This window comes from Medicago sativa, chromosome 4 (genome assembly GCF_051527215.1).
Source record: "Medicago sativa cultivar Bolivia chromosome 4, Bolivia_mono, whole genome shotgun sequence".
Classification (NCBI taxonomy): Eukaryota; Viridiplantae; Streptophyta; class Magnoliopsida; order Fabales; family Fabaceae; genus Medicago; species Medicago sativa.
Genome location: NC_140752.1, coordinates 26146110 through 26172867, shown reverse-complemented (window position 1 = coordinate 26172867; position 26758 = coordinate 26146110). Strand labels below are relative to the sequence as shown.

The window sequence follows — 26758 nt, the reverse complement described above, 5'->3', positions numbered from 1 at the left end:
TGAGCCATAGTCCATAAAAGTAGGGTTGTTTTTTAGTGTTTTCCTCACATTTGTATATATTTAGATGTTTTAATGACACTTTGGCAGATATGGATGTAATATATTTACATTTGCACGTTTGCGTTATTTAATGACATTTTGGTTAATTTTTGATTTATTTTGCATATTTAAATTTTGAATGAATGTATGTATGAATGGATGAATTATTGCATGAATGGATGTGTACATAGATGAAAATGATGGAATGGGTGTATGGAAGTATGAATGAATGAAGGAAATAAGGGAAAAAGGCCAAAACTGTTATGGTACTGGACACGGGCCCTATGTGACTTAACTCATGTTGGGTTACAACCTACGTGAGTTAAGTCACGTGAACGCGTAATCAGCGTAAGTTAAGTCACGGTGGATGCAACATGATTTAAGTCACGTTGGGTTTAACATCTGCATGACTTAAGTCACACTGATGGTATTTTAGTCAGTTTGTATGGGAGTAAGCAAAACTTGATGGGAGAAGAGCAATTTTCTAACATTCACACTTCTCTATCAAACGAGATGCACTTTACAAAGGACAAAACTACAAAGGCCCAAAGTGGATAATACATCGAATACTCAGTATTGTAGACTTGAGGTCAGAAATTTGTGCACGAGATAGAGGTCAAACATATCCCACGCTCGAGGGTTAACATACCTATAGCCCCTTAGCCTCGGTAGGGAATGACTCGCACAAAGGGCAAAAGTGGACAATAACTTGAAAATATTGCAGTATTGTGGAGTTGAGTTCAGAATGGTTGCTAACACACATGAAGGGATGGAGGAAATTAGACCCAAGAAATTAATGCGTTAGAGTTGTCTTATACACTTATTTTTGTCAACATCATCTAACTCTTTGATAAAGAAGTCTATGAACATGTCCCCGCTATCATAGTTTTGTTGATAGGGACATTTCAATATACAAGAGTTGAGGTTTAAATATGGAATTCTCCACTTATAGCCTCCAAATCACTTGTGACAAAAAAAAATGATAACAAGATATTTGCATTACAAATAATATGCACACACACTAAGTCCTAGATTATAACTTGAGTGCAATATATACAGGGGATTGTTAACTTACTCCTACCTAAAAACAATGGGTAAGTTAGCAAATCTACTCCCACTTGATTTTGACAAAAAAAAAAACAATTATACTCTATTTAAAACAAGGATAAAATCAATTATGCTATAATGTAATAAATTAGGCAATGGAGTTTTTTTTTATTGACCAAAATTTGACTTTTTTACTTAGGAATAGCTAACCTCCTATTTTCAAAACCTTCTCAAGTTGAATTGAGGACCAGTTTTTTTTCTTTCTTTGATTGAGAAGACCATTTATGGGAAGAGGTTATGTTGAACCAATAATTTTTTGTTTATTCTCACATACAAAATCAATAAATTTGTATTTATCCTATAATGCCCTTAACAAGCAATTATTTCATTCTATTTATTTCTTTTTATGTAATAAATATGTAAAGGTATCATTAACAAAACGATAGTCAAGCATCTTCAAAAAAACAAAATAATAGATAATCCCTAAAAAAAAAAATAATAATGTTGCATTGTACATAAAGTGGGTATCCTATAATACCCATTTTGTGGGTATCCTATAATACCCATTTTATGTGCACTTGTGCGACACATGTTTTATCTTGTCAAAAAATATTGCGATTTAAATTAGTTCGATTTACCACTAGAATTGTCGTTAATAAAACTACATGATTTATTTTTGGAAAATGCTTGCTCCTACGAATCAGCTATCCACGAAAACCACGAATTGATATCTGCCATTCATTTTCTTTTTTTTTTTTTGAAACACATGGCCATGATTTCCATTAAATCCGGAATTAATACTTTTCCATCTCTTTAAAACAGAAACGCATTACATTCTTAGAATTCGTTGGTAAATCCTTCGTGGAAAATAGCACTTCTCTTTATTTTTACCAAAATTTAACTACATTAATTGACCATAATTTTCAACTTGAATTGAATTAACTATATACTCAACAAAATTAATCATATTTTTGCAGGTGATTAACAAAAATTAACAAAATTAACCAAAGTTGAGTAGTGGATATCCCTGAAACATTTTTGAACAAAAATTCTAGCTATAGTAAAAAGGAACAGATGAAGTAGAATTTAGGACTGAGAATGGGCGTATCATATGCTCTAAGCAAGAAGCAGTTACTCTTTACTCCGACTTTGATTCATGTAATTTATATGAATCAAAGTTTGGCAATTGCCTAACCATTCACATGCCTAAATTGAGTTGAAGCTATCCCATTCCCATGCATGCCTCCCGGTTACTTTGCTTGACTTCTAAAACAAGTTTGGTCATCCTTTCTACCTATCCAAAAGGAAATTGGTTTGCTCAAAAAAAAAAAAAAACTGGTCCTCAATTCAACTTGAGAAGGTTTTGAAAATAGGAGGTTAGCTATTCCTAAGTAAAAAAGTCCAATTTTGATCAATAGGAAAAAAAAATTCCATTGCCTAATTTATAATTAGGGACGAAGATAGTATTATCTATCTCCTGACTAGAGTAGGGACAAGTCCATCAAAATAGATAAATTTATTTAAAAAATTTACCTCTCCCAATAAATATTTTATATTTTATTATGTACATATTGGTTCGGTTTGGTTTGTGTTTGAATACCTACGTATTAATTTAATGAGTTAAATTTTCAGGCAACCTTTTTTATATTAAAAAAGTTATGTTTTAAAGATGAAAATTCATTGCTTGGCATATGTATTTTTATTGCCTAACATATAGCAATTATGCACCCCACAAGTTCAATTTGAGATAACTATAGAGCAACCCATGTGTGAAAATAGTGATATATTCACTAATAAAGCAAGAATAGGATGCTGAATTAGTTGCCGATAATTTATAGAAGGGAACCTTTAAGTGTTTCTCTTCTTTTACTGTATTTTTCTGACTAAGTGTAACATAGCATTAGTGTGTTGTGCCAACTTGCCAATTCTTAACTTGTGACTCACCTATAAATTTTTTTTTTCAAAATGCCAAGATAATGCTGTCCTAATAATTAGGATTGAAATTGAATTTTTCCACACATTTTGTGTTGCTTCCCTTTCCCTCTTTTAAAATCTTTCTTTGCTAAGCTACTCTACTTTATTACTTTTGTCACTCTTATTATGCACAAAAGATTAAAGAGTTGCCTTAGGTTCACACCACAAATATCCTTTCCCTCTTACTAAAGTCTTGCACGTTCAAAAAAGCCTTGCACTACTTAAGTCGGCATAGTATCAATGTGTTACTATTACACCATCACATTTGAGTGGTGCCGTTAATCAAGAAAGTAAATAAGTTGGAGACTGAATTTGAAGTATTTGATAAAACTAGGGGTTAAATTAAATATAAAATATAAAATGACTTCAAAATATATTTTTAGTTAATATTTCATTTTGTTTAGTTAAGATTATGAAGGCAAAAATGAAAGAAAAGATGATACGTTATGAATTATAAGCTTAAACTCTAGTTGAAGTAACATTAAAAAAAAAAAAAACCTAGTGAGAATGGTACTCCAGAAGTATTATGGGAGATTGAGAGCAAGCCTTTGAAGTAATATATTAATGTCTCAATAGCATTTTTTAGATGCAGAAAGTATCATGGGAGAATGGAGTTTAGGTATGCTCCATTTATCTCGTCTTCTGTTTAGTTCATTTAGGGTCTTGGTGATGAATCATGTTTTTTGAGAATTACTGACATATCCACGATTTGAGTATGTTCCATGATTTTATGACTTGACGAATCTCTTTGGGAGGTGGGATGCTCATTGAATTTGCATCCGATAGTGAAAGAAGGTCAAGTGCTCATGTGGACTTGTTTCTTTGTTGTACTCCTCCATAGTTGGGAGCCATAGTCGCTTTGGTATTGCCTCTTCACCAATCACGCTCGTGAAAGGGAGTTTTGTTACATCCTTCATCATCATGGGACTATCTCCAATGTCGTTGTTGGTTTGTCTCATAGGCCCTCCATTATACGTTTGAATTTTGATTCAGATAACTTGGTTTCTTTGCGAGTACTATATTCTGGTAGATCTTATCTCCTAGTTCTTTTTTGGTAGATAGACGAAATGACAAAGCTATTATAAACTCACACACACCAGTGGAGGTACCGAGGTTCGAACCCCGGTCATGGCGTCCGGCCTAACAATTTCGGCATTTTGCCAGTTGAGCTAGGACTTGTGGACATCTTATCTCCTAGACCTAGTTATCACCAGGTTAATGGGATATTGAGGCATAGAATTTTTTTTATTGAGGCTCCCATGGCGGTCGTTAATGTTTTTATTTGTGAAATTACAGGGTTACTCATTGGGGTCAGTGATGTGATCTTCACGATAATGTTGATCCTCATCTCCTCTAGTTGTATGCTTCTTCTCCAAACAAGGTGGTTAACCTGCAAAAGATGCTCATGTGTGAAAGTGACGAAGGGTGCAAACATGTGAGTGAGATAAATGTGTGATCATAACTGGGGTATGCCTCTTATTTATAGTGACACACCAAGGGAGTAGTACGCTCTATTTTGATGTTGAAATCATTATTGTGATACATTTGGTTTATTGTGGTAAATGGTGGCATTTATTTGATTTGAGTATGTTCGATGATGTTAGGAACGATGCAACATGTTGGTACTTCTAAAATCCTTACATGAAGACGTGTTAGTTTTTTGGGATAACAATGAGATAATTTTTTCGTCCTGTTGTTTTTGTCAATATGAGCATCTCAAATGTTCTCATAATTTTGACCTCGTTGGAGCTGTTAATACAGACTACCAAACTCGTTTAGGGTTCGCCCCTACGGGCTTCTGGTTTTATCTAGCCGGACCAAAAAACCTTATTAAAATATGAGCTTTAAAAGAACTATTCGAGCTCGGCCCTATACGGACGGCGGGTTTAACGGGTCAGCTCTTATAAAAAAAAAATTATTATTTTTTATAAAGAAAGTACTGTAAAATTCTCCTACAAAATTTCTTTTAAGTAATATTTTTAATAGATTTAAACACTATCTAGCATAAACAAATTTTTAAACTTTTTTGTTTGAACATCGCAACACAAAAATGGCAAGTAAAACAACTTTAGATAAATTATGTATGCTATGATTATAGATATTTATATGTTCAACCTTTAAAATTATATGTAATGAAACTAACAACAACAATTTTTTATTACCTTTATATTTGTGTATTGATTCATTGAATTTTTCACTTTTATTATTTAGTGTAATAATCAACTAAGTAAGGAACTATTTTTGTCAAAAAAAAAAAAACTAAGTAAGGAACTTTTTAAAAATTATATATAAAAATTTTAGGTTTTTTTTGGTTATATTCATTGAATTTCTCACTTTTATTTTTTAGTTTATTTAATAATCAACTAGGTAAGGAACTATTTTGTCAAGAAAAAAAAACTGAGTAAGGAACTATTTAAAAAATATATATAAAAATTTTAGGTTTTTTTTTTGTTATTCGAGCTACCCGCAGTTAGGGTTGGGAATAGGCTAGACCGGTCTATGACTTGAACTGACCTATTTATAAAAAAAGTCAGGCTTAGACTTTTGAAAAAGCTTATTTAAGTCAATAGGTCAGACTTAGGCTATCAAAAATGCCTACGAAGTCTAATAGGCCGGACTAATTATGCATATTATTAAAACTTATTTTTTATTGATATTAAAATATAAATTATATTAAACATAAAAATCAAGAAAAAACTCAAATAATGGACTTTTAAAATAGGCTTTAAGGCCTTACAATTAAATAGGCTTTTAAGGCCTTATAGGGATAGCCAAGCAAAAATTGCTCTTCTCACAACAAAAATTGCTAACCGAACTTCATAAAATACCCCTCACGTGACTTAAGTCATGTAGGTGTTAAAGTCACTGTGACTTAAGTCACGCTGGAATACAACCTATGTGACTTAAGTTACGTTCACATACTCCATTTTGTTCCCTCTTCCTCCGTACGCACGACCACTTTGCCCTCTTTCGCTCATCTTCGTTGCTGCCATCAACCTTCGTCCACAACCGTCAATCACAACACCAACCTCTCCCTTTTCCTCTTATTTCTGCTCGCGTCGCCATCGTCGATATTGCGAATTTCGTGTGTGTTAATATATGAATTTGAATTAATCATCCTAGCATTGTCTCGCCGCCGCCGTAAAAAACTGATCAATTGTTGCTGTTGCTATTATTGTTCTGCTGGTAAATTATGTTATGCTTTGAACGCCGCTGTTCAAACCTCCAGCGCGAGTGCAGTCCACTCGCCAGACAGGTGCGAGTGGGTGTTACCCAGACACAGAGAGAGAAGGTGGGGTGGATAAGAATTGCCACGTGGCGCTTGCTGGTTGGATGACTAGTTTTATCTCATCTTAATTATTTGAAATCAATTATTTAATTGCAAATGATTTTTTTTGTCTATAAATAGAATATTGTTTCATTTGATTTGGACACAAAAAAAAAAAACAAAGCTTTTCACTATCTTAATATTACTATCTTTCTATTAGCTTTTCTTTTGAAGTTTTAATTGAAAAATGAGAAAATAAAATAAAATAATTTAAATAAATTTTATTTTAAAAAAAATCTAAAAGATAAATTGTTAAGTGTTTATTATTTTAATTTAATTATAATCGATAATTATATAATTAAATAAGAATATGAAATAAAAAGTGGTGGGATAGAGTGTGAATGTTTTTAAGAAAACCATTGGAGAGTATAAAAATTAAATAAGTGTTGAATTTTTATTTTATTTTTTTTTTGACAAAAAATAAGTGTTGAATTATATTAGATGGAAGAGAAAAAATGATGTGAAACCATTTTCCCATTTTAGGTAGTAGAATTTACCATTTATCCAAAGAGAAATGATATTTTGACAACCACTTTTTGACAACTTTTGGACAACTTTCTCTCTCATACTCACATGATATTGTTATCCTCTCTCTTCCTTTTTCTCTCTCCATTGTTTTTGACCAATAAGAAGTGAGAAAAACAAGGTTGTCAACAAAGTTGTCATCAAATGGATGTCATAATATCATTACTCTTATCCAAAGGACCCATTTTACCATTTCATCTTCACCTTCACATTGAAACGACCACCCAAATGTGCGTTTTAATCAGTACATCAAAAACAACAACAATAACACCCTCTCCTATATCCAATCGATTTTCCCTCTTTCATCACTCTCTTCTCATTTCCTTCACATCAATCAAATCCATTTCTTCACAAAAATGAATTATTCATCCTACAACTCTAATCAACCACAACAACAACAACCCTATTACGAATACGATCCATCTCAGATTCAACTCCAACCGTACGATCAATCTTCTTATGCTGCTGCAACATATCAACCTTCTTCATACTACGCCGCTGCCGCTGCTTATAACCAACAATACGCCGCCGCTGCTGCTTATTATCCAACTGCCGTTGATACTACTCCGGTTCAACATTCTTATTATCAAACTGAATCCAACCCGGTTCATCCTCCTGGTGTTAACCCTGCTGAACCCAACCCTTTGGCTCAACCCAACAATCTTCCGGTATATTCAATCTTCTGTTTTTTTAGATTTCTTGAATTTTTTAACATAAAGGATTTTTTTTTGTTAATTTTGACCTAGTTTAATTGTGTGTTTAATTTATGTGTGTGATTGAGTTTGGTTTTGTTAGCTTGGTGAATTAAATTGTGATTTTGATTAATTTCTGATGAATGTGCTTGAAATTAGGGTACTTTAATTATGTTAGGTTTATTCTGACACTTCTGATTGAAGATGGGTCCTGTGTCCAACACGTGTCGGTGTTGGACATGACACTGACACGTGTCGGTGTGGACGTGTCAGTATCGTGTCTAGTGTGTGTGCTTCATAGGACCAAAATGTGAGAGAATGTATTTTTTTATTTGAATGGGAAATGCTAGTGGTTGGATTAAATTTTTATCCTTCGGCCGGGTTTGAAGAACCCAGTACCTCTGACTCCTTATTCTTTAGCTCAAACCACTTGAGCTACCCAACCCCCCAAGAGCGTGTGTTTATATTATAACTGAGTTCTGCAATCAGTTTTATTCTGTTTAACTAGTGATCTATGAAGCACGGATATGGACACCGAACACGACACAGACACTGACACGCTGACACAGCTAATAATTTGAAAAAATCACATAATTCAGTGTAATTACAAGTGTCGGTGTCGTGTCGTGTCGGTGTTGGACATGATACGTGTCCGACACCGGGACACGCCTAATCCGAGGAGTGTCCGTGCTTCATAGCTATTGATGAGTGTTCTTGAAATTGGGTTCTTCAATCAGTTTTATTTTCTGTGGCACCTAGTGATTGAAGGTGTGTATGACATGTGTCTGTGTCGAACAGCGACAAGACACGGACACATGTGATCACATTGAATGAATCCATTTTCTCAAATTATATTGTTGGTGTCGACCTTACAATGTCGTGTCTGTCTCTGTGTTAGTGCTTCTAAAGGTTTTTTTCTGTGTGTGTTGATTCATCAGTGTAGTTATGGCGGTTGTAGTCTTAACTCTTGAAAGGCATTATGTTGGTGCAATCTAGATCGTTTAAAGTAAGTGAGAAAATTCAAGGGTTGTTATTTTAACAGACGAATGATTTGGTATTAAGTACCTACAATATCTACATTTGATTTGTTAATCAATGGTTGGTATTACTCAATTTACACTCTTAAGCAAGTTGCTCACTTTAGAGGACCCAGATCCATGTTGATCGATGTATGTAAGAAATGGATTTTATAGTGTTAGTAGTCACCGTAGTTGATGATCTTGGACGTTGATGAAGATCATATAGTTCAGACTATGAGTTTTTTATTTGTCGAAGTCACAGTGTGAGTTGTCCTATCTATAACCAATGGCTTAGATCAGCTAACTGCAGTGACTGATATAATTATCAACTACAGTAATTTGGGTGTGTCATGTGTGTGATGGGGCAAATTGGCAATGGCCAACATAGATTAGTATGTTTCTGTTGCATTTGTGTTTTTATCCTAGTTTATGGTGTAACTCATTGAAAATAGTATACCTGTGATCCCCTTTTATTAATCGTCGATTTAATGGTTAACATAGATGAATGGTAGAGATTAACTTTATCAAATTTTGATCATAACCGTTTGTGATTTTTTATTATAATCGACTATTATCCGTATTATGGTGGAACTAGAAATGGCCTTTTGTCTTCACTGATATTAATGTTATTTGGATTTGTGTTAGTTCTTTGGAATTTTATGCTCGGACTCTATTGTTTTGGACACTAGTGCCTTTTATCTGTGTTACATGGAATAAATTTTATCCTAATGTTGTCATTCTCAATAAATACTACTACTTTTTCTCTATCTCTCTTTTATAGTTTTTCTTCCTTATATTTTATGTTTGTTTTGGGTAAGGTGGGTGTGTTATTCTTTATCATCTTATTGTACCTTGTAGCATAGAGGACCAACCAAACAATGTTTCTAGATAGATTGTATATAAAGCTTTGCTTGTCTGTGCGTTTGTCTAATTACGATAACTTACCCAAAGTAGGGCAAAAACTTATGTGATTTATTATGGCTTTCGTCAAACTACTAGTATAAAAATTTGACCATCAACAACAACCATATCAAGCCTTATCTCATTGGTGGGTTGGCTACATGGATCAATTGATAAGATTAAGATCATTTTTAATATGAATTTTACCTTAAGGTTTGGTTGTTGTTGTTGTTATCAAATTTCTATATATGTGCATTTGCACACTTCTTATTCTACTAATTTTTCTCAAAGACCATAGCTGGAGGAAAGAAAAAGTTTCATCAGCCTCTTTTACTTGTGTCTTTGACACTGAACAAAATTAGTAGAATCATCATATGGATTTACCCCGTCTTTGTTCCAATAAATGGTCTCGCATAGGGTAGTTTAAATTAGGTTTGGCAAGTACCTACCTATGATGTTGCTGAAACTGAAGGAAGATGACTTTAAGATAGGTCGAGTCAAAATTAAGCCATAATTTGATATGGTTTATTCCTCCTCGAATCAGTTTTGCAAATATGCTGCTACTCTAACATTCCTAGTTTGTTGATATATTACCAAAATTTGGAGTAAACAGTAAAGGCTGATTGAAGATTTAGCGGCTCTTTGACTTTTCAAACATTTTTTATTCTTTTAGAGAGAATATCTTGCTGTGCTTCCTCAGGCTCTTTTGGGACATTCTGTGGACAAAAGGATGATACTGGAATAGGTATTTTGCCCCGGGCTTTTCATCTAAAACATTCAGAACTCAGAAGATGTTGAGAATTCAGCAAGCTTGGCCACAACACCCTAGAGTGACCAGATAAAGACAGCAGTTGCATAATCTGAGCTAATAAGTAATTGTGGCTCTTTCTTTCAATGCCACAATAATGCTCGCATGGTGGTGGGTCTTTGCTGGTTGCTTTAGAGCTGATGTGGACATAAGATCATCTCGTTTCTCTTCTTAACTGTCTGGCCATAATTTTGAAGTGCCTTACAGTTTGGGAATAGGAACTCCGATCTTTTGGTTATTCGATGGATAAAATCTTTGTTTGATATGCTTTATTTCTTCTTTTGTCAGAAGGTGTTCCATTTTCAGTTTCAGATTTAGGGGAGCATTGAGCATGTTTTCAGGACCTTAAATTGACTACTTCTCAAGGGTTACCTGATCAACAGTATCTTGAGGCTGATAAAGTTGTTAATGTGCACGAATTGGCCAACTCCCTGGTTAATTGATGGGTACATGGGTTGATATGCCATTGATTATCTCAATCATAATGAGGAAAATCCATGTTTGTTTGGAGATCTATTGGACATGAATTGTTGTAAGAATGCAGTAACATTCATAATGATTATTAAGAGTTATCTAAGAAATCTGTTTCATATTCAAAATTGAGATAGTTAGATTGGAATTTGGAAACTCTAAAGTGACTAAAGTGTAAAGTGGGAAAATCAAAGGTTGTTACTTTAACAAACTCAAGATTTGTTAATTAATGGTTGATGTTACTCACTTTACACTCTAAAGTGAATTACTCACTTTAGAGGAGCCGGAACCCTTAGATTGAACTGTATGTAAGAATTGGAATGATTCTTGAAATCGAGGATGCCTTGGTAGTAGTTTTAAGGCCATCACAGTCTCTCCTATTTGTTAATGTTAGTGGTGACTTAAAATTACTCTGTTATAAATGTTTCCTCGGTTATCACCTGGATGAACCAGATATTCCGTTTCTTAATCAGTTTTTTCTTTGTTATTAACTCTTCTACAATATTTGCATGCTTTTGGAGTATCAAAAGTTCCTTCATTAATCGACTTGCATGTCGCATCACATTGACAGATTTTCTCTCACCCCCCTCTCTCTCTCTCCCCGTAATATTTCTACCCTTGTGGTATTTATTCAATTGTTTGCATGTCTTTTAATCCAATCCTTTCCTCTCAAATTTTCAATTTATTTGTACCTTAATATTTGTGACCATATATATATATATGCTTGACTTTGAATGGGAATTCTTATTTTCAGATCGGGCCATCGTCTCAATACAGAGGTGGGGGTGGTAGATCATTCAGACGAGGTGGTCGTGGTCGAGGTCAGTTTAACCGTGGAAGAGGACGTGGAGTGGGCGGTGGGAGACACTTTCCATCTCATTCTTCCGGACCTGCTATTTCTGATGTACCTGGTTCATCTGCTGCTGCTGGAGCCACGTATGAGGTACAAGGTTCAGCATCAGTCTCAGCTCAAGTGCAAACTGCACCAGTGCAACCGCAACCACGTGGGGTATTTTGTGATATTTGTAAGATTGAGTGCAATACGTCAGAAGTTATGCAGGTGCATCTGCAAGGAAAAAAGCATCTGAAGAATGTGAAACTACATGAAGCAAAACAGAGACACAATCCTATCAACGGACCACAGATTAGTCAGAATCCTACCTCTGAATTGAACTCGACAGATCAATCTGTGATAGCTCAGGAATCGGAGGACCCCACCAAAAGTATGACCTCTGAAATTGCAGCTGATAACAAGGATGAAATGATGTTGCAGAATAATGTAGGAGAGACTTCTGATGTTCCAACTGAAGAGCCTGATGGGTTAAGAATCGAAAACTCAGGTGCAAGAGACCGTGGATTGAAGCGTAAGACAAGAGGTGCAAAAGGTGGACGTAAACAGATGAGGGCTACTGATGGTTCAGTACCTGAACAACATATAGCTATTACATGTGAGTTGTGCAATGTTAAATGTGACACCCAACGTGTTTACCAGGCTCATATTACTGGGAAAAAGCACATGAAGCGGGCCTATGGTTACCAAGGTCCGGCTGGAGTAGGTAATCAAGCTTTGGTTGGACTAGGCAACCAAGCTTTGGTCGGAGTAGGCAACCAAGCTCCGTCTGAAGTAGTTGGTCCCCAAGCTTTGCCTGGAGCAGCAGGGCTTCAAGCACTTTACCCACCCGACATCAATGCTCTAGCGACTGCAATTAATGCTCAAGTCCAACAAGGCGATAATGATCCACAGGTACTTCTGGCTCAGCTACTGGTGAATGCACTAACTCAAGCACAAGGATCAAACACAGCACCACCGAATGGCACCTTGGCAGCTCAGACACCAGCACCTGCATCTGTAGCCGGTTCAGGTAATGATCCCCAGTTGGCGCAGACACAAGTCTCGGAAGTTGCAGCAGATGTTGGGGTGGGAAATCCTACTGGAGAAATAAAAAATGAGATGTTATCTGTGCCGCTGGAATCAAATGCACATGAAGGTTCAACAAATGTTGTCCCCAAAACTGAAGGTGGAAATTCTGAAACTAAATAATTGCTAATGCCAGGAAGAGACAATTCAGGTGCAACAAATGAATACCTTCGTAATATGAAGCTTTCTAATTATTGTAGGACCGAAGTAGATACAATCATTCTCTTTCTCAATTTTTACTTTATTCGGATTAATGTTTATTTTATTGCCGGCGGAGATTTCTCTTCTACCAAATCGATTTGCAGACTATGTATTTCTCACATGGATGTTAGATGACTCACAAATCCTTTAGATTGTTGCATGTGTATGTGCTCGTGCCCCCGTGTTTGTGATGCTTTTTACCATTTTTGTAGACAGAAATCGAGTTATTCAATAAGTGCGTGCTCGCCCTTGTTTGTGACGATAATGCTGTTTGACATTAATGTTATGCCTAGTGGTTCAATAAGCAAGTTTAATGCTACATGATGAATGAGAGTTTTTTAATATAGCACAGGGTTATTATAAACCTTACGCATGAAACATGAAGTTAATTCAAAATGGTGTGTAAACTCAAGTCTGAAGAGTGAAAACTTGAAAATAATAATGGAGAGTAAGCTTAAGAATAAGAAATTATGTGAAAATGTGTATTTTATTGGTGACTCACTATGGTTGGGTGTCAATTTTGAAGTACTAAAAAGTAAAATTTGAAATTTTGGTCATATTCTTAGTTTAAACTTTAGAGTGAAATCTCATTGGTCCTTTACAAAAAACATGGAATTCAGGTTAGTCCATGAGAAGTAAAATAAATTTCTTTTACCTTCAAAAAAAAAAAAAAATTCTTTTGGTGCCTTGCGAAAAACAAATTGGGACAAGGAGAAAGTCTTACATAGACACAAGCTTTTGAACACATCACTTAGGCACCCACACACAAAAATACATTTTATTTAATTATTTAAAAAATAGATATGATTTTATTATTTTCTCTCTATTTTTTCTCAATTATGCATGTGTGCCTAAATTTAGTGACCAAACACTTGTGTCTAAAAAACGGTTTTTTTTTGTGGTGGTCGAGATTTGAATCCCGGACCTTGCATATATTATGCATTGTCCATACCAACTGACTTAAACTCACGAGGACAAAAAAAAAAAAAAACGGTTCCTTTGATATGTATTGAAAATATACTATACTTAATATTAGTTTTTTATATAAAATTAAAAACGATCTAATGCTATATTTTCTTTTTTTCGTTAAATCTAATGCTATAATTTAGCAAGGCATCTGATTATAGGATTTAAATTTAAAATATCACACTGCAGCTTATTACTCATTCTATTGTTATTATATAAGTATTATTTTCCAATCTTTGAAAGGCAACAGATGGAATATTAGGTTAGGGACGACTTGTGGTAGAGACTTGAAGACGACGTAAAGAAAAGCAATTAGGTTGAAGAAAAAGGGCATGCTTATGTGATGGATGACATTAAAGTGGAATGGTTAAATCTTCCTCTGGTTAAATCTTCCTCGAGAACTATGGTTGGTTATTTTATCAAAAAATATTAACAATACTTTTGATGTTATTAGATTTCGAGGTGTTTGTCCTTTGTGGTGCTCTATTATTCCCCCTACTTTTCCATCTCCCTCTCACACACTTCGCATTCCACACAGTAAATTTTTCCTTCTCCAAACTAATAAAGTATATCGCCTAGAACCATTAGTATCAACTAATTATTTTAATAAAGGGTGGATCATAAAGATTGAAGAATCAAAATTCGGCAAACTTCGTATCTTAGATGCTTTGAATAACACTCACATCGCATATACCCGTCGAAAGACGTTAGATTTGACGAATTTACGAGTTACGGAATTGTTTCAAGTGTGTGTACTCAATTTTTCTAAGGATGGAGGTGATTTAATTGCATTTAAGAATGTTTGTAAAGTAGCGATGTTTCTTGTTGAGGATCATGGTCAACCATTCTTTGCTTTGCTTGATAATAGAGTTTTTGGTTTGCAATGTTGGACATAACAATTTGAAGAGAGTGGATGATGATAATAAAAAGTTTGATGACATGATCCTTCATAACGACAAGGTTTATGTTTTGGATGGAAAGGGTGCTATTTATTGGTTCAATGGTTCATCCTCGAAGTTGGTCCAGTTTTCGCCCAACTTAAACAATGTTAGTGATAAGAAGTATTTGGTGGAGTCACAAGAAAGTCTCTTTGTGGTTGATATGTATAGAGATATTTGTGATATCAAAGTTTCAAGGTTTGATGAAAAATCAAATAGATGGTTTCATGCAAAATGTTTGGGTGATTAATACTCAAACTTTTCATTGTCAACTGAAGATTATCATGGATTTAAAAGAAATTGCATTTACTTTCATAAAAAAAAGGGACCGATTGTTTCAGCTTGAAAACTTCAGAATTTGAGCATATTGATGACATATATTGGCCTTGCCTATCTTTATTCAATTCTGATTCAAATCCGAATAACATTGAATGTGGTGCAAATGAGCTCAAAGTGACTACCCGAGAAACTAGGTAGACCCAAGAAAACTCTCAACCATGAACCTATTGGATGGGTTGTTTTTATCCATTTGATTTATAGATTGATTATTTTTTGGATTTATGGTATTATGAACTTTTATGGTAGTAGTTTTAGTGAATGCATTGTTATCTCACCCAATTATTGGGCTAAAAAAAAATTAATTTGCAGTTTTTTTTTTTTTTTTGTTATGCACGAGTAATAATATGGTATGTTTGGGTACATAGGTGTGTTTCGAGCTACTACCATCTATATATGTTTATATGGTTAATTAAGTAAATAGTCTCTATAAATATTCAGAATTTCATTTTTAGTCCTTAGAAAATAAAATCGCACCTTTTAGTCCCTGTAAAAAAATTCGTCAGCATTTTTAGACCCTGTAAAATTTTCCTTCAATATTTTTAGTCCCTGTAAAATATTTATGTCAGCATTTTTGGTCCCTAAAATGCTAAAGGAAAATGTCACAGAGATTAAAAAGTGTGATTTTATTTTGTAAGGACAAAAAACAAAATTCTAAATATTTATAGGGACCATTTACTTAATTAACCCTTGTTTATATTATTTAGTTTAATGATGCAAAGAACGACATTCAAACCTAATATGAAGTCCAAATCAAATTGTGTGTTTGGATTAATTGTGTGTTTGGATATGCGTTTGATTTATTTTTCTTACGTTCCAATATAAATTTAACGTGACTTTAGAGAAGCTTGGAATTGAAGCTCATAGTAGAGGTGTGGTTATGTCGTGGTTATGTAGTTTTAGTGTGTGTTTGGTGTGGAGTTTGAAATCAACAGCAAATAAAATAACACGTTTCAATGCACTTTTTAGCCGTGGAATGAGAAGGTGAGAATTCTAGCATCAGGTGATTTCTTCTTCTTCTTCTTTTTTTGTGATGTTCTGAATATCTTCTGGTGAAGATTTAAAGACGTGATTTGGTAATGGAAAAGTAAATTTCATTATTAAAAATTTTCATTGATAGTGTCACACATCCTTAATTTTTTTTTTAGATATAACCACATAAAATCTACAACGAGTGCGGTGTAGATATTTTACAATTTTTTTTGAAATATTAACAATATACTCCATATAAATAAAAAAAATATTTAATAAAAACATTACATTGACGTTGATGTTATGAAATAATAACGAGTTTTCAAAAAAATTTCAGATCGACTTTCTCATAACATAAAAACTTAATTCCAAAGATATAAGCAAATAAAATCCGCAACAGACGTCGTGCAAATAATTAATTAATGGATTTTTATGAATAATTTTTTTTAATTGACCCCAAAAAAATAGAAATATTACATTAATGCTGAAAATTTTCATTTAATATCTTTAAATATTTTAAAATATTAACTAATTTTTACGTGAGCCATGTAAATGAACTAGACTTTTATTGGTTTAAATATAAAAACACATAAATTGAAATACTGAATTCAAAATTTAATTATTATTAATTTATTTATTTGACTGATTAATCATTACCTTCTAGTAATATTTTTTTTAAGGATTCTAGTAATATTTTTTTAAAGAACCCAAACCCCTATATGGGGTTTGCTAGGATACACCCACTAGTTTTTATTAAGGTGTGTTTTAGCAAAGATATAACTAAAAAGTTGTTAAATACACCTTAAGGTGAATGTTGCTAAAACACACCTTCTAAAAAATAAGTGGGTGTATGTTAGCAACTCCTATAGGCATTTGCTAGAATACACCCACTTATTTTTTAGAAGGTGTGTTTTAGCAAGTTATAACTAGAAAGTAGTTAAATGCACCTTAAAGTGTAGCTTGCTAAAACACTCCCACATAAAAACTAGTGGGTGTGTTCTAGCAAACCCCTATATATATATATATATATATATATATATATATATAGGGTTATGTTACAAGACACCTTCATAAAAAGTAGTGTGGTGTCTTTTATCAAGTCACACCTCAAGGTGTGATTTTCACTTTTTTAGTTATAACTTTGATAAAAGACACCTTCATAAAAAGTAGTTGGTGTCTTTTAACAAATGCTCATAGAGTAACTTGATAAAAGACACCTTCACAAAAGGTGTCTTCTATCATAACCCATATATATATATATATATATATATATATTTATGAACCCAAATCCTAATTTTTTTTTATGGTGGCCGGGTTCGAACCTTAGACCTTGCATATATTATGTATTGTCCATACCAACTGAGTTAAGCTCACAAATTTGGGTTCATCAATATATATATATATATATATATAGATAGAAGGTTCTTTAAAAAATCAATTTATGTGTTTTTATATTTAGAGCCCGTTTGTTACAACTTTTTTAAGAAATTAATCACTTTGAAGAATATTACATCTGTTTGTTACAATTTTTTTAAAAAAATCAAAATCTAAAAAAAAAATTAGTTAATATTTTAAAATATTTAAAGATCAGTTTTAAAATATTTTAAATCAGTTTTTTAATCCGTAACAAACGGACCCTTAAACTAATAAAAGTCTCATTCATTTACATGGCTCACTTAAAAATTAGTTAATATTTTAAAATATTTAAAGATATTAAATGGAAATTTTCAGCATTAATGTAAACTATCCCTTAATATTTGTTATTTAAAAAAAATCCCTTAATATTTGTAACAAAATTAAAAAATTCCCTAAATATCTCCCTAAAAAAACCATTCCTTTGATATGTATAAAAAATATCCTTAATAATAGGATTTTAAAAAATTGAAAACGGTATAATGCTATAATTTAGCAACGCATCTGATTATGATATTTAAATTTAAAATAGCACATTGCAGCTTATTACTCATTCTATTGTTATATAATTTCATTCTTTGAAAGGGCAAACAGATGGAATATTAGGTTAGGGACGACTTGAAGAACACGACGTATAAGAAAGGCAATTAGGTTGAAGAAAAAGTGCATGCTTATGTGATGGATGACATTAAGGTGGAATGGTTGAATCTTCCTCGAGAACTATGGTTAGTTATTTTATCAAAAAATATCAACAATACTTTTGATGTTATTAGATTTCAAGGTGTTTGTCCTTTATGGCGCTCTATTATTCCCCCTCCTCTTTCACCCCCCTCTCGCATTATACATGGTAAAATTTTGCTTCTTAAAACTAAAATATATCGTCTAGAACCATTAGCACCAACTTATTATTTTAATAAAGGATGGATCATAAAGATTGAAGAAACAAAATCCGGCAAACTTCGTATCTTAGATGCTTTGAATAACACTCACATCTTACATACCCATGGAAAGGTGTTAGATTTCACAAATTTACGAGTCACGGAATTGTTTCAAGTGTGTACTCTCAATTTTTCTAAAGATGGAGGTGATTTAATTCCATTTAGTCCCCTTAAGGATGTTTGTAAAGTAGTGGCGTTTTGTGAGGATCGTGGTCAACCGGTCTTTGCTTTGCTTGAATATAGAGAATTGTGGGTTTCCAATGTTAGATATAACAATTTGAAGAGAGTTGGTGATGATCATAAAAAATTTGATGACATGATCCTTCATAAGGGGAAGATATATGTTGTGGATGGAAGAGGAACCGTTTATTGGTTCAATGGTTCATCCTTTGAGTTGGTTCCATTTTCGCCCAACTTAAATAGCGCCGGTAAAAAGAAGTATTTGGTGGAGTCACAAGGAAGTCTCTTTTTGGTTGATATAAATATAAATATTTGTGATATCAAAGTTTCAAGGTTTGATGAAAAATCAAATAGATGGTTTCATACAAAATGTTTGGGTGACTATTCGTTTCTTTTGGGTAAAGACTCAAACTTTTCTTTGTCAACTAAAGATTACCATGGATTTGAAAGAAATTGCATTTACTTCCATACTGAAAAAGGGACTGAATGTTTCAGATTGAAGACTTCAGAATTTAGGCATTTTGATGACATATTTTGGCCTTGCCTAACTTTGTTCAATTCTGATAGTGTATCGGATCAAAATAACATTGAGTGTTGTGCAAATGAGCTCAAAGAGACTCTTGGAGAAACTAGCTATGTCCAAGAGAACTCTTAAGCGTGAACTTGTTGGATTTATGGATTAATTTTTATTTATGGATTAATTTGGATTTATGGTTCATATGAACTTTTATGGGCAGTAGTTTTAGGGAATGCATTGTTAGTCACCTAATCGTTATGCTAATTTTAATTCAATTGCAGTTTATTTTACTTTTTTATTATGCAGGAGTAATAATATAGGTGTGCTAGGGTTTCATCGTTTTGATTGAGCGAACACATTTAAAATTATAAGACCATTTAGAGAGGTGATTTGGTTGCTAATTTTAATTCAATTGCAGTTTATTTTACTTTTTTATTATGCAGGAGTAATAATATAGGTGTGCTAGGGTTTCATCGTTTTGATTGAACGAACACATTTAAAATTATAAGACCATTTAGAGAGGTGATTTGGTGATAGAAAAGTAAATTTCATCTTAAATTTTTTATTTTTTTTGTGTCACGCATGATTAATTTTTTTTTCCATTTCGTTTAATATATTCTAATATTTTCTAATTAACAACAACTTTGATGGTGCAATATTATCGGATTAACTTGGAAGCTCAGTGCTCTATGCCCATGGCCATGAATAAAGACTCACGGCAAGACGAACACTTATGTTTATCTGTTTTTCTATAGTCTTTAATGGTGCATATATATATTAGCATATCTTGTTGTGCAAATTATTCCTACGAATTTATCGATTTGTTTCGGCACTCTCCAAAAAGTGCAAATTATTCCATTCTTTTTAACAAGAGATTGCTATTTTAACATATCTATAATCAATGCTATTTGAATATGAGGATTAAACAAATGCATGTTTATTTAACAAGTTAAAAAGTTAAAATGAGGTATATTAAACCAACACAAGTGGCATACCCCATACAAGGTGTGTTAAAGAAGGCAAAAAAAATAGTAAATACAAAGTCGGCGATGCCAAAACAACAAAAACAAATCCACCATAGGAATAACGAAACAATTTCAAAATGATTCTCATGCAAGATAAAGGATGGCGCCACCATTCATGATAAGTCAAAAGTAAAATTAATCACTATACACATTGGTGTAAATCGAAAGCTTTGTTATCGAAGATACTATACAGCACACCCATCAGCGCAGCTACCGATAGCTTCTACTTGAATAATACTCCGACGCAAAATATTACCCTTTGTTGAAAGTCGATTGCGGAAAAGATGCCACACAAATAAAGAAACATTTAGAGGAACTTGTTTATGTCAAATAAAATCAACACTCTATTCTATTGCGGTAAACATCTAATAAACACCGCTGACAGAATAACCTTTGATTGGATCATGCAACCATTTCCAACGGTCATAGGCATTCTCATACAAAATAATATTATGTAGCAAAGAACAACAATTCCTAAGAAGATCCTCCTCCACGCAAACAACATGGTTTTGACTTTTTTAAATCACTAATATTTACCTCAAAGTGTGGATGGGCAATGTTCCATTGCATAGTTATTTTGATTGTATTATCTTTATTTCATCGTATAAATGAATCTTTTTTTTTTTGAAAGACCGTATAAATGAATCTTGTTTTCCGTAAAAAAAAACTTTAATTATGTCACATTTTAATAAAGACACTTAAATGAGATGATAAAAGAAATAAAATCTTGATAATGACAACAATGTTAACTTTAGTATAGAGATTTCCTTTCATTTCGGTTCCAGCTCAATGGTCGATTCGAACTCCGGCACATAATATTCCCGTTGTCCCTATATATAAGCACTCTTTACTTTTTTTTACATTTCTTAAAAAAAGTAGTTAGTGTAATTAATATGTGTCAATATTACTAAATTGTAATTTGTTTATAAGAGTATGTAAATTTGAAAAAGGGTTTTAAGGTCAATTTTTTAGTCAAATAAGAGTTTAGATAGAGGGACAGAGGAAGTATAATATACAATGTCTCTATCAACCAGAGGGGGACAACTCAAATGGTTTAATCTCATCTGTATTGTGATTGAAAAAACTAAAAAATTAACATTTCTCAACAAGAATAATTGAAAAGAAAACAGAAAAAGTGCAAAATAATCTAATCTAATCCATAAGCTCTTTTCATTTTCAATATCAATTTCTCTCTCTCTAATGTGGACTCAGCAGCAGCTTGTACAACCAGTGCCACCCTTGAAACTCTTCCACTCATTTCAACCTTCAAATCATGCAAAAATTCAATCTTTATCAAAATTAAATTCGACCCACAATCTAAAAACATTAACTTTGGAAGAACTTCCTCCAAACGCGCTTCGGAGGAAGAAAGATGCAGAATGGAGAGGAGGCTTCTCTCTTGGTGTGGACTTAGGAATGGCTCGCACTGGCATTGCTCTCAGCAAAGGCTTCACTTTTCGCCCTTTAACAGTAACACTTTCTGCTTTTTCTCTTGATTTTAGTTTCTGTTGAAAATTTTGAAAGGATTCAGCATGCAATTTGTTACTCTTAGTTTGGTTTGTTTTTTCATTTTTGTCAACAAAGTTGTAAAATGTTGGGAGAGGGGGGATTGCATTAGTGGGATACCGAAGGCGTGTTTGGTGTCCGACACCGAATAACATGACACCAACATATTTGATTACATTCAATTACTTCTATAATTTAAAAGGAGTGAAAGTGCTTTTTTTGTTACAGATTAAAAGTGAAATTCTGGATATTTATAGGGATCATTTACTTAATTAACCGTTTAAAATTTTATCAGTATCATAGCTCAGTGATATGTTTGGATTGGCAGTATAAGGTGGAATAGAGTCGAGTGAAATGGAAAAGAATATGCTAGTTAGATTTTGAAGAACTGATGTTATCTCATTCCATCTTATGGTACCAATCCAAACATATGTCAAAATGTGATTTGTCAGTGTAAATTTTTTACACTGTCAGCCAATAAAAAACTATCATTTGTATGACTTTTAATTTAGATATGATGAAAGTCAAACCTTTATAAATACTGAACGATTGTGATTGAGTGATGTGTAAAAAAAATTACACTAAGTGCATATGAATTAAATTCTATATACGAGGAGAAATGAAATTAATCTGAAGTACAATATGTGCCAAACAGAAGCAAAAACAAACACCAATCAAAAGGATAAAATTGCAATACAAACCATGAAAAACAAGCCAGAAATCACTAAACATGACTGCATATCCGAATTATTTCATCAACCACTAAACATGCTGAAACTTTAGTTTCGCAAAAAGATGTGACAGCAGCACCATAGTCCTCTTTTTGATCTTTACCCAATTCACCGAATTCCTATTCAAAGCTCGAACACATTGTACTGCATATCCGATTACCTTTATTATCAATTTGTAAAAATTCGAAAAACAGATTGAATCCAATTTACTTCAGATTTGGCGCCTCGAAAATGAGTAGAGTGAGGAAATCAATGATTGATATTTGAAATGTATATTGGGTCAATTCCTAACACAGGTCAGAGTCGTTAATGTAGTCATTCAACCTTGCATATTAGGTTCTATGTCACTGGGAATGATACCATGTGTTGTTGTGTAGTATGTTGAAACTATGAAAGCATTTGTGTGCTTATTAGTGATGTTAGGTGGTATGTAAGTTTAGTCATTGGATTTGGAATACCGTGTCTTTGTTGTTTAGTATGTCAAAACTCTGAAAGAAATTGTGTTATTTGTGTTTCATCATCAGCTATTGATCCTTATAATTGTGTATCTACTTTAGGTTTTGAAACTGCGAGGACAGAAACTTGAGGTCCGGATAATGAACATCGCAGAAGAAGAGGTCTGGATCATCTTTTGTTTTGTGCGATGCTTAAAATTCGATTGATAAAGATCTGTTTTGTAACCTTAGAGATAACCAAGATGATTTTGAATTATAGGAAGCTGATGAGTTTATAATTGGACTTCCAAAGTCTTGTGATGGAAAGGAAACGATACAGTCAAACATAGTCCGTTCTTTTACTGGAAGGCTTGCTAATCGAGCTGCTGAGAGGTAATCCATTGTAATGTAATGTTGACAATATAAATTCTTTTATCTTTGTTTATAGATTCCAAAATAAGAAAATGAATAGAAAAGGGATGAATGGTTAATGTTCATTATATTATGATCACAATTCACAAGCACATTCTTCAGTGTCAAATTTGTATATTATATTCTATTCTTTTCATTTTACATACTGCTAAATGACGAGAACCGAGATATACCTCCAATAATTCGCAAACATAAAAAGTGCTCTGGGCTCTGTCTGGATAAAAGCTTAGTTAAGCGCTTATAGCATAACTGTTTATCATCTAAATGTTTACGCTATTTCTACAACAATAGATAAAATAAAGGTGAATTGTTTTCATATAAGTTGTTTTCATGAGCTATCCTGGAATGCTTATGGAAATAAGTAGAAAATAGCTAATGAACATGTCATAAGCTCTCCTCAAACAGTCTCAAAGTACTTATGTCAGTAGTTTAATTCAAATAAGTCACCAAGTCATTATTCTTAATTCTTATAAGGATCATAGATTTCTAGAACTAACAATTCACCTTGCCATTCTTCAATATCTATAATGAATTTCGTTCTAATGTTGACATAGAGCATCTCCATAGAGGTTCTTATCTCATCTTTTGTGGTCACTACTCTACCGCATTTGCTTTAAGAACTCTATTATCTTTATACTCTAATGGCACAGTCCTTTAAGAATTCAAAATGGTTCTGCAAATTACACCACATACTGAAATAATGATCTATTGATAAGAGCATACTTTGTATACAAGAACCATCCTTACACCTGGCATCTGCGCAAGCTTACTCCTATGATGGAACTTAGGGAAAACTGGTTCTTATTTATAAGGACCGACTTAAAAACACAACTGGTTGATGCTCTTTCATTACCGAAAGGAAAAGTCAAGTTTGTGCTCTGATGCTTATTTAGTATTTGGCAATAAATTTGAATATTATTTCTCGCACTTAATAGAGGTTGGTAAATTGTTGTAATTATTTTGTATCACAACTTTTATTTCTATGTTATATCTCAACTCTAACTTCAGAGGTTGGAGAGTATATCTACACGATGAATATGGGACGACAAATGCCGCCATAGATCGAATGGTCAACATGTAAGTGCTTTTAAACTTATTTATTGTTTGTATTGTATTCTTCAATACTGTCTGTTTTGGATGAAATGGCACAGTTCATATACTAATTGGATCTTTTCCTGAAAGTGTCGTTTTATAACTCTGCAGAATTCGAATTTATCTTTTATATTTTATAAATTTAGAATTACATATTATAAAAGTACTAAAGTAAATGAGTAGGGGGAAATTGAAACCTGCATGGTCCATAATAAATGCTTATGAAGAAGTATGCATGTTTTTGGGTTACAAAAGAAGTATGCATGTTATTTCTGAATGTCTGAGAAATATTTTATGAATTTATTTTATATAGTTTAAAACTATTTTGGATATAAAATTGTTTGCGTAGAAGAAAAGTGTTTTACCAACCCTCTCATCAGTGATCACTAGTCTTGGAGAAAATACTAGTATTTACCATTCTATCGACACCATCGAGTGCGAAAGTCAAATTTATATTAATACACACGCGCACACACACACACACACACAAATCCTTTTGAAAGATTTCAAGCAACATTTTGTATGGAATTTATTACTTTACTGTGGAATTGACACACTTAAAACTCTTTCAGGGGCTTGAGTAGGTCCCAGCAGAAGAAACAAGATGCCTATGCTGCCATGGTTAGTGTATTTGAGATATCATGTTTTTAGCGAAATTAACATTTTTGACAAAAATAATGACGAAGGGAGAAATTATTATTGATTAAATTGATGTTAATGACCATTTTACAATGGTTTCTAAGGAGATTTGAATTTTGTTCCTTGAGGTTACGAGATCAAACTCTTAGCACTGTGTTGACATCTCATGGATGAAAATATATTTCAGTTATTAAAAAAAGAATGTTTTTGGGATATATATTTTCCTGTTTTTCCTGTTTTGAAGTGCCAATGAAAAGAGAAGACAATTATGGAATGATTATCATTTTGTTTTTTTTAACTAGATGTTACTTGAGAGATATTTCTCCACATCAGGTCAGAAAACTGAACTTGTTGTGCCCAAGAATCTTGAACTACAAGGAAAACTTAGAAGTGGTCCTCCCAAAGATGATGATTATTTCTCAGACGAAGATTAATCACTTAATAAAGGAGCTTGTATCATTCCATCATTCGTGTTTTCTAATTTCAAGTATGCGTTTGGAAGTTGCGAGAAAATGGAGACATTCTAACAATTGTTAATCAACACAATGATTTGGTGTGTTTGGATTTCCATTACAAAACTTCAAATTAAGGATGTGTGGGAAAAAAATGTCAAAAGGTGAGTTACCGTTTATTTTGATGTAAGTAAAAATGGTAGGTACTGTCTAGAAGTCCTAGCTCAACTGGTTAAATGCCGAAATTGTTAGGCCGGACCCCGGTACCTCCACTTGTGTGTGTGAGTTTATAATGGCTTTGCCATTTCGCCTACCAACCAAAAAGAAAAAAAATGGTAGGTACTGCTAGGGTTAGTTATTGCAAAATCTACATCTAAATTTGTAAGTTGAAGTTCTTTGTAAGTAATGCTAGTATTCCAGTGTCAATGAACACAATCCTGCATGGATCTTTTGTTGACAGAATTAATGGACTTTTTGTGACTGCAATGATAAATGAGTGTACTTAATTAGTTCAATTGAGTAACTTTCAATGTACAAAGTAAATTTCTGAAGGTTTTTTTTTGGATTTTTTACCTTCATTATTCTCAGTTTAGACCAGCCGTTAAATGAAGTAAAGTTTCGTATCGTAAGCAATATTTGAGATATTTTTGCAAATATAGTAAAATTGACTTAGTACATATATACGTTGCACTAAAATTGTCAGCGTCCGTAAAGCTAAGTCCAATCGACAATGTCAAAATTGTTAAGTTGAACGCTTTCATTTTTGCAGCGCGTTTCTGTGGTGTTTACCACTTCGTCAAAGGAAAAAAAAAATTATAATTGTCAGCAATATCTTTTAAAAAAATCATCTAGCAAATTTTCATCTCAATTTAAAGGGATATATCAATTTGGCTTTCTAATTGTATGAAAAATAACAAAATTCCATACACAGCTTCTTCTATTTTTTTAGCAAATCCATAAACAGCTTATACAATGGATACTCTATTAATGTTTATCTTTCACTCAAAATTGTCCCCCTTTAAAGTATGAATTTTATACTACTAACTTTTAACTATTTAGAAGTATGGGTAAGAATTAAGAAACACGAACCATTGTGATATTCGATTGAATATACATATGTAAATGTCAATAATAAAATAAGATTGAATCTTGTACCAAAAAATAAGATTGAATCTTATCCCCCAAAAAATAATAATCACGAAACACTATAGCTCATTTTACGTTCTTATTTCCTTACAAATTGAATTAGCTTTTGGTATACCTGC

At 33.0% G+C, this 26758-nt stretch overlaps 3 protein-coding genes across 3 annotated transcripts; all 3 read left to right on the top strand.

The window, feature by feature from the left end:
• Nucleotides 1-7192: 7192 nt before the first annotated feature.
• LOC146927316 (uncharacterized) lies at nucleotides 7193-13181 on the top strand. Its single transcript, XM_085700617.1, has 2 exons — nucleotides 7193-7581; nucleotides 11558-13181. The coding sequence occupies exons 1-2, from the start codon at nucleotides 7270-7272 to the stop codon at nucleotides 12842-12844; spliced, it is 1599 nt and encodes a 532-aa protein (XP_085556743.1). The 5' UTR covers nucleotides 7193-7269; the 3' UTR covers nucleotides 12845-13181.
• A 4975-nt stretch (nucleotides 13182-18156) lies between these two features.
• Nucleotides 18157-19389, top strand: LOC146927315 (F-box protein At4g35733-like). Its single transcript, XM_085700613.1, has one exon. The coding sequence runs from the start codon at nucleotides 18226-18228 to the stop codon at nucleotides 19318-19320; it is 1095 nt and encodes a 364-aa protein (XP_085556739.1). The 5' UTR covers nucleotides 18157-18225; the 3' UTR covers nucleotides 19321-19389.
• Nucleotides 19390-21249: 1860 nt separating this feature from the next.
• Nucleotides 21250-25986, top strand: LOC146927314 (Polynucleotidyl transferase, ribonuclease H-like superfamily protein). The gene is made up of 6 exons (XM_085700614.1): nucleotides 21250-21677; nucleotides 23002-23061; nucleotides 23159-23271; nucleotides 24319-24387; nucleotides 24975-25023; nucleotides 25344-25986. Exons 1-6 carry the CDS (start codon nucleotides 21408-21410, stop codon nucleotides 25473-25475), a joined length of 693 nt encoding a protein of 230 aa, XP_085556740.1. The 5' UTR covers nucleotides 21250-21407; the 3' UTR covers nucleotides 25476-25986.
• The last annotated feature ends 772 nt before the right edge of the window (nucleotides 25987-26758 follow it).

Bases quoted from the DNA above. Each gene is read 5' to 3' on its own strand.
- LOC146927315 (XM_085700613.1), top strand. From the start codon at position 18,226: ATGGATGACATTAAGGTGGAATGGTTGAATCTTCCTCGAGAACTATGG.
- LOC146927316 (XM_085700617.1), top strand. From the start codon at position 7,270: ATGAATTATTCATCCTACAACTCTAATCAACCACAACAACAACAACCC. The intron at 7,582-11,557 runs GTATATTCAATC...TCTTATTTTCAG, and splicing joins CTCAACCCAACAATCTTCCG to ATCGGGCCATCGTCTCAATA.
- LOC146927314 (XM_085700614.1), top strand. From the start codon at position 21,408: ATGTGGACTCAGCAGCAGCTTGTACAACCAGTGCCACCCTTGAAACTC. The intron at 21,678-23,001 runs GTAACACTTTCT...TATCTACTTTAG, and splicing joins TCACTTTTCGCCCTTTAACA to GTTTTGAAACTGCGAGGACA. The intron at 23,272-24,318 runs GTAATCCATTGT...CTCTAACTTCAG, and splicing joins GCTAATCGAGCTGCTGAGAG to AGGTTGGAGAGTATATCTAC.